Source organism: Gracilinanus agilis, chromosome 2 (genome assembly GCF_016433145.1).
Source record: "Gracilinanus agilis isolate LMUSP501 chromosome 2, AgileGrace, whole genome shotgun sequence".
Lineage (NCBI taxonomy): Eukaryota > Metazoa > Chordata > Mammalia > Didelphimorphia > Didelphidae > Gracilinanus > Gracilinanus agilis.
This window is the reverse complement of record NC_058131.1, coordinates 685641724-685650783: the sequence shown is the minus strand read 5'-3', so window position 1 is coordinate 685650783 and position 9060 is coordinate 685641724. Positions and strand designations below refer to the sequence as shown.

The 9060-nt window shown below is 35.1% G+C and overlaps 1 protein-coding gene across 3 annotated transcripts in view; it reads right to left on the bottom strand.

Moving 5' to 3' along the window:
• Positions 1-9060, bottom strand: part of CCSER2 (coiled-coil serine rich protein 2) — a 109399-nt gene that overhangs the window by 37678 nt on the left and 62661 nt on the right. For all 3 annotated transcript variants that reach the window (XM_044659153.1, XM_044659155.1, XM_044659154.1), the window contains exon 6: positions 1510-1596. In XM_044659153.1, coding sequence (XP_044515088.1) covers positions 1510-1596 — 87 coding nt within the window. The remainder of the gene's footprint in view (positions 1-1509; positions 1597-9060) is intronic.

The following is a 9060-nucleotide window of genomic DNA, read 5'->3' as shown; positions in this document are numbered from 1 at the left end:
ATATATATATATATATATATATATATATATATATATATATATATATATATATATATATCCAAAGTGCTATACCTGATCCTTTTTTCATTCACTGAGAGTTCCTTACGAACTGGGAGAGTTTTGTTTTTTTCCTCCCTTTATGGAAGAGGGAACTGTATGTAATAGTGTAACAAATTATACAATGTACATGAAGAATTAAACTAGAAAAGGGTGTATGAGAAAAAAAAGAAATCAGAACTGAGAAATAAAGTACTAATTAAACTTATCTGGTCCTATCTTTCGAAAAAAAGCTAATTTATAAGTAAATGCAATTTTACATTTATGAAAATCAAACACTAAAAGAATAAATTTTAGATTTAAGTTTGGCTTCTTTGTCCAGCTTCGGAAAAATAAAAAAGTTTCTTTAAACAAGAAGGAAAAGCACATCTAGCCAAAAGTTAATCTGAAAAAAATCTGGGAAGTTTCAAAGGGCTAAAAGCTCAATAAGTCAAAAGTGTCATATAATAACAATCAAAGCTATTGTAGTATCATTTGGGCTGCATTAAGGAGGCAGAGCATTCCTAAGGCTGGGGACACATATGTCTCTCTGTCCTCTGTTCTCATCAGACTATCTCTGTAGTACTGTATTCTATTCTGGGCACATTTCAGAAAGGACAATGACAGGTTGAAGCACATTCAGAACAAGGCAAACAAAATGGTGTGGAGCCCCTTGAGATCTTGCTACATAAGGTTAAGCTGAAGGACGTGGGGATGTGGAGCTTGAAGAGAAGGCTCGCTGGGGTAGAGGACAGGCAATATGCTCTACTGTATCTAAGTATATAACATATGAAAAAGAGGTTCAATTTGTTTGGCTTGATACTAGAGGGAAGACTAAGTTATAAAGAAACAAAGCTAAATTTTCTATAAAAAGAAACTTAACATAGAACTATCCAAAAGTAAATGTAAATTGGGCATTACTTTCATGAGATAATGGGTCTGTTCTCACTGGAGATGTTAAAGCAAGGGGTGTACACCAGTGATGGCGAACCTGTTAGAAATGGAGTGCTGGGCCCTGCCCCCACCCCCACAGAGACCACGTGCCTTCCTGCCTCTATATGCTGGGTGTGCCCTGCCCCCCACACACTTTACCCCACCATAGGGGAGGGAGGAAGCACTCCCATTGGGCTGCTGGGTATAGGGGTGAGTGAAGTGAGGAATGTCCTCAGAGAGCACAGTGAGGGGGAAGGGAATGGTTCGAGCCCTCTGCCCCCGTCCTGTGAGCCCCCCAGGCACAATGGAGGGGGAGCAGTTCCGCCTGAGTCCCTCTGTCTTTTTAGTAATGACCGGGGTGGGCACAGAGAGCACTCTGCGTGCCATTTTTGGCACCTATGCCATAGGTTCACCATCACTGGACCACACCATCACTTGTCAGAGATTTTTGTTCCGGTGAGAGCACTAGACCTGAGGTCTCTTCCAATTCTACCATTAGAATGAGAGTTAAAACAAACAGAATTGTCCTACTCACTGTACCTTATATATCTGATCCCTATCCTCTGGTTCTGGTTCTGGACTTGACGGCAATGATATCTGAATATCTTGTGTGCAATTCCCATCATTCTGTCCAAGAGAAAAAGAAACAAGAAGAAAGCATTAGTGAAATTAGCAAGCAAGTCTAAAACTTTCTTGTAGCCATCTACTTCATCAGACTTTCCATTTTTAAAATAGAACTGCTACAGGCAACTAGGTGGCTCAGTACATAAAGAGCCAGACCTAAAGATGGGAGGTCCTAGTTCAAATCTGCCCTCAGAACAATTCTTAACAGTGTGACCTGGTAAATTCACTTAATTGCCATTGCCTACCCCTTACTGCTCTTCTGCCTTGGAACCAATACCTAATATTGATTCTAAGAGAAAACTTAAAAAATATATAGAGCTGCCAATCTTTGGCAAAAGAGAACAATTTGAATTTTACCTTTTTCCCCTTCCCATGTCCCAACGGAATGAGCAGTAAATATGTCTCCAAATAAATCAAGAAGGAAAAGGGAGGTAATCTAGGAGAACAAGAAGAAGCACCCTTGAATGATCAAGGAGGTGACTATACAGATGAAGTTCTCAAATGAGAATCCCCAAGAGAATATTACCTCCTTTGTAGGTGGTAATATCAAAGTAATAATTTATATGGTACTTCCTGAGTAGGAAGGCAAGTGTTCTAATGTGCAGTCATTGCTTTTAATAGAATATGATTTCAACTTGGAATATATAGCACTTCAAAGTTATCAACAGCAGTGTCATTGTTTACTTCACATCAGCATATTTAATGACTCCAAGACAACTGGTCTTCTGCCATATATCCCTGACCTAGCCAAACCAAAGGCAGAGTGCTGAAGGAATGAGGCACAATAAAGGATGGGAGGAGGTCAAAAGAAGAGGGCTAGAACATGGGCTGGCTCTTCTTCATAATGAACAGAATGGCCCTTACATGTTGAGCATAAAAAATACCAAAAATAAAGATTTCCTTAATAGTACCACACAATTTTATTTTGCCTGGGGCTGTTACTGTATAGTGTTGAATGAGTAAGTTTTTCTGTAATATTTTAAACTTCTTTTATTCTTTTTTATTACTCAGCTCATTGATGAAACCAAAACATAATGCATATAGTATAAAACATACTAAACTACAAATGAATAGAAAGTCAATGGCACTCACAAGTATAATTTTGTTTACAAAGTAAGTTAAGACTAGGGAAATGTTATAAGCCTAGCTTATTTTCTTTTTATTTTCAAATAATTCTGTGATTATGAAAAGAAATAAAATGTTATCTCCTCACCAAATATTTATAAAGCAACTAGAGAGTGGTCAAAATTGCAGCAGGAATTAAATTGATGATTATTTAAAGGACAGTTTAAAAAAATGGTACACTTCCAGTGTTTTGTGCTCTACAATTTTGATAAAATTGGAACAAAACAGGAAAAGATGTACCACAAATATGAAGGCTGAATATTATTAATGATTATTTCCAGGACCATGCCTTTAGGAATTCAGAACATATCCCTGAACTGTCTGTCACTGGGACAGAATCTTCAGGTAGACAAATTCAGATAATTTAGAAAGATATCTGAACCCTTTCTATTTTTTTTTCCATTGCTTTTTTTTTTTTTAACCCTTATCTTCTGTCTTGGAATCAATACTATGTATTGTTTTCAAGGCAGAAGAATGGTAAGGGCTAGACAATGGGAGTCAAGTGATTTGCCTAAGGTCACATAGGTGGGAAGTGTCTGAAGCCGGATTTGAACCCAGGACTCCTGTCTCTAGGCCTGGCTCTCAATCCACTGAGCCACCCAGCTGTCCCCTCCCCATTGCTTCTTTTGAGCAGGCACAATGGTTAAAGGATATGCCTTTTATTTTATTTTCATCACCTTTTAAAAATTAATTTGGAAAGCCCATTAATCATTACTTTAAAATTTTATAGTTGATCAATAGTGAAGTGCACCTAACCTAAGGAGCATAGGATCAAAGTATATAGAATTGACAAAAAGTTTTGGAAGTACTTTGTCTAATCCAAACTGCTTAACTCTGAACAGAGGAAACTGAGACCAGAAAGGCCTCAAGTTGAGAGCTCAAGGTTCTATTGCTGTAAGTAGCAAAGTCAAAGTTCCTACCCAAAGTTTTAGGTGCCAAATCCAGAGTTCTTCCCAGTAGTTCCACACTACTTTAGTATACCTTTTGTATTAACTGACTCATGTCAATTAATGTGTGAATATCTCTAATGAGAATTAATGGTTCTTGCTGATTTCTTCCAAAATGAGCTGGTGATTTACAAGTTAGATTTCTACCAATAGGCAGCTACTCTGCTAGGGCAGGCATATTTACAATATGCATAAATTTCATTCTAACACACAGAATCACTGGGGATTTTAGAGATTATCTATGATTTGAAACTGGTCTCTCTTGATCCCAGGTCCAGCACACTTTTCACAATCCCTCATTGTATCCCATAAATCCTACTGAATGGAGAAGGGGAATAAGCATTTACATTATATGCTAGGCATTGTGCTACAGATTTTTTTTAAACAAACCTTTTCTCATTTGATCCTCACAACAACTCTGTAAAATAGGTTCTATTATTATCTCAATTTTACAGTTAGGAAATAGATAGATTAAATAACTAGTGAGTCAGATTTGAATTTAGGTCTTCTTGATTGTCAGGTCCTATGTTTTATGCCCTATGGCACCACCACTGTGATAACACAGGATGCTTAGGAGCATTTGCAATAAAAAAGCTTAAAGTGATATAAAAATGAGAATTATATTTACTGTACCATTAATGGGGAAAGACATGAAAAAAGTCTACAAATGTACTTAGGTAGTTCTTAAAGAAAGCTAAAAATTTCACATTGAATGAACTATGTAAAAAGCTGATAACCACATCAAATATAACCTTTGTTATAGTTATTAGAAACGTTGGCTATAATTATGTCAGATGTTAAGGATTATAGGGAGACATTTCTCTTTTATGGTTGGGAAATGACCTTTTTAACAAAAATGGCTTTCCAAAAAGGTGAATGTCATAATCTTCTAAGTGTCCAAAAGTGTCCAAACATTTTTGAAGCCCTTAATCTATTTTTTTAACCCTTGCCTTCTGTCTTAAAATCAATACCAAACACTGGTTCCAAGGCAGAAGAGTGATAAGGAGTAGGTAATGAGTCTTAAGTGACTTGCACAGGGTCATACGGCTAAGAAGTATCAGAGGCCAGATTTGAATCCAGGATCTCCCATCACCAGGCCTGGCTCAATCCATGGAGCCACTTGGCTGCCTCCTTTTAAGTCATTTTTGATAAAAATATTTTGTAAAATAAAACTGGTTTTCTGATCACAATCTTAATAGGTAAGAGTCAACAAATAAATTTCAATACAGCAATATCTCAAGTCTAATTAAGACTTGTTCCTGAAATGATCCTAGTTCTCTAGATGAATTCTTGTGTCTCCACTTTATACTTTTGTCCACTCGTTACCCCTATCCCACCCTTCCTTTTCCTGGTCAATTTAATGAATCTTATTTCAGAAGAACTGTCACTGGTAATTACAACATTCCCTTCTAATATGCTACCCTTGAATTCTGAGTGACTGCTTCTCCCTATCGAGTACCTAGATTCTAGTGCCAGGATTCTGTGACCTGTCTTTAAAGGAACAAAGACCTTTCCTATTTTTCTCCTGACCCTCTACCATATTTTTTAGATAAGTAAAGGGGCTGGATAACTGACTTTTGGAAATAGCTGTTAAATTAATTTTCTGGCTCCAATTTCCAGTCAAGTTTTCTTTGTGGGGTTGGAGTTTTTTGGATTTGAAGTTGGAGGGATTTTCTATTTTTCTAATACTATAAGACCTACTGTAAACATTCTTTGGTTAGGGCACACTAAGGAAGGTCTTGAAACAAAAACTATACACATAATACACTTCAATGGCACGAATTCTTAGATTCTGCTAAAGAGAAACTAATTTTACATCCTGAGTGCTCCTAGGAAATACTGCAATAGTGGTACTCTGAGCTGCAGCTACCTTTTTGCAATTTGACAAATAATACAATGGCCCTGCCCTACCCACAGTGAGGGCACTGCATTCCAGGCACTATGGTGGCAAACATACAGAAGAGGCTTTTAGATTTTCTGGCACTGAATCCATACAGTCAAGTTTTTGTCTGTGGAATTCAGAATTGAGTCAACTAGAATTTCACAATCACTATAGTTGTTTCTTAAGAGTGGCCCTCGAATATATTCATGACTTTTAAATTTATCATTGAAAGAAACCATGAAGCAATCTAAAACCCACACATAGAATGTTAATATCATTCCAATGGTCTTGGAACTATCTGTATAGGCAGCCATATGCCTACATATTTTTTTAGGGCTTCTATATCATCTTAAAAGTAAACTAATGGATTTTACTGGTTTAATATTTGTAGGATGTTTTAAATTTTTTAGTCAATTTCAAATACCTAATTTTTTCTATCACTGTGTATTACAAAAAATCATTACAATTGCCTTTTCATTTCTAAGAAAATGTCTCTCATCTATATAGTGGGAAGGGGTGAAGACCACTGTATTAATATGTAGCTGCATGAAATACATAACAAAATTAAATTACTAGTATAAATAACACATCAAACCATATAGCAGAACTACTATAGAACCTTCCAGACTATGGAAAAATCTGGGAACACTGTATGAATTAATACAGAATGAAGTGGGCAGAACCAGAAGAACAATTCAGATAATAACATTGTAAAGATGATAAACTTTGAAAGACTTGGGAATTCTGATCAATAGAATTACCAATCACTATTCCAAAGGAATCATGATGAAACATACTATCTGTATCTCCAGGTGGAGAGCTGATGGACTCAAGAGTTCAGATTAAAGCCTATTTTATTTTTATTTTTCCTTTTTTTTAGGAAGAAAGAGAACCTGGTTAATGTGGAAATCTGTTTTGCAAAATCATGTGTATTTGTAATAGATTTTCTTTTTCTTACTTTCTCAGTGGGGAGAGGGAAAAAAAGGAGGGAGGGAGAAAATTGGAACAAAAAATAAAATTGAATTTAAAAAAAAAACAACAAAGTCTTTTTAGCGTCTGATTATCATTCAATTTTACAAGCTAAGTTAGGCATAGCATAATGGTTAGAGAGCCAGTCTCAGAATCAGGAAGACTTGGATTTGAGTCTCCATCAGACGCATATTTTGATCCTAGGCAAAGCATTTTAACATACCTCTCAGTGCCCAGGACCCCTCTAAGGCTATAAAATGCTTAATTGCTTCTGATCTTCATTGATGAAGGGGGTTTACACCAAAGAAATACCATAGGTGAGTAGTCATCTAGAATAAGTCTAGAAATATATTTGGAGGAGAAAGAGAGGCAGAAAGAGGAAGAGGGTTGGAAGTCTCATGAAGGTTGTGTTTTGTCATTAGATGAAAGAGCACCAAACTTGGAAGTCAGAAGACTAGTCTGAGTTCTCTCCCAAAATTAGCTGTGTAACCTTGGCAAATCACTTAAGCTCTCTATAACTAAGGTCTTAATTTAAAAAGGAGAGATAATGATAGAAATCTATGTAATTCTTAGGGATTGTTAGAAGCATAAAATAAAAATGTCTATAAAAATATTGTGAAAAATATAAAACTGTAGAACCATAAGGTAACACACTCCTAAGAATTTGTCAGATATCAACACAGTGCAATGTAACTTTTGATAAAGCTTTTGAGATGGTGGTGTTCTCAGAAGACTTTTAGCTCCTAAAAGACAGAGACTTTACCCAATATGCCCTTCATCTAAAAGGCACTCAATAAATATTGGCTGTATTGGATTTTTATGAATACTATTATTAAGGCAATAAAATTAGGGATATTTCTTATGTTTTAGCAGTTATCAGAAAGAAATTCTTTTTTCCTCTTTCCTTAGGAAAATATAATCTAAAAATTCTAGGTTTTATACTACAAATGTGGGTTAGACGCTAGGAAGTAAATATGTAATTCAAGTTTATAGTTATCCGTGCTATCTGAAACTGGGTTTAGCTAGGGTCTCATTGATATCTGTTTCAATAACATACAAAAATACCCTCTCTCTCATATCAATCAAATATCTATGGGAAAAAGAATAAATTAATATAGTACCTTGGTCATTATTAAAGTCATAAATGCTAATCCTCAATCATAAAAGAACTATCCATACCTGTCAAGTAAAATTAATCCCATAGGGTAATGAATAAAATTAAATGTGACTGTATTGTATTAATATTTAAAATAATTAAATTCAACAAGTATCTACTTGCTACTTAATCTACTTACTACATGTAAGACCTTATTTTAGGTGCTTGGGGTAAAATAATAAAAACAAAAGCAAAAAAATCCTGCCCTCAAGAAGCTAACTACAAAAATATCTGCATAATATAAATTTCATTTTTTTAATTGCACATTCCTGCCATGGCAGGGGTTGGGGTGGGAAAGACGACTAAAATATTTTACCATTTTCAAAACAGAAATAAACTGAAAACAAAGCATTTTAATATTAAATTTATCTTTGACATGATTCCAGTAATGTTTCATAGTAGATCTAGATATTTATTCACTTAAGAAATTTTTTATTCATAACAGTCTTTTAAGGAAAAACATTTCTTTAGTTTCAGTGAATAATTTTAATAATAAAATGACCAATAAAAAGTTGACTTTTCATGGAACACTAAGAGATAAACAACTCAGAAGACCTGGAATGTTCAAGCTTCATAAAATGAGAAAATTAGCACATTAATTATACTTCTAAGCTATGAAGTACAAAATTTGTTCCAAAGTTGCCTATAACCTGGAGTTCAAAATACTAAAATATAGCTAACTTCAGTTAACTATACTTTGTCACTGAGCTCTAAGTTTCTTAGAAGTTTTCTTATTTCTGCAGAATTTCTAGGCTCGATCAATAATTTTCATGACTACTGAAGACACTACTCAAAATGGCAGCAGCATCTCTTTCCCATTTCATTGACCCATTTGATAACACTTTTCCTGTTAGTAAGACAATTATCACCCCAACCCTCGGTGATCTCAAGTTTTTAGGGAAAAGAAAAGTAGCTCCTCTTAATAAAAAGATTGATGGCATTGATCTATATCATTGGGCAGGGGGTGAAATCATGTTTTCACAATAGATCAACAGATTACATACATATATATGTAATTTATGTATGTAATATATATACACACACACACAGACACATCTATATTAACCTCCCCCTGCTGTCCCTTAAAGATAACATTATGAAAGACTCTAGTTCATATACTATAAAACTATTAAACTGTGGGGAAAGTCTTTAACAAATACTATCTTACCCAACTGGTTCGTGTAAGCTGCAAACTCTGGTATCTTCCTACATGTTCCAAGATACTGGAAATGGACATAACTAATTTAAATTTTTAAAAAACCTCAAGCATCTCCCTTACAGGATTTGGCATTACTGAAATATCCATTGTTGACAACATCATCAGTGAGGTCAACAAAGCTATTTTGTCTTTGAGATATGTTGTAACCCAGTCACAAAGATATATCCCC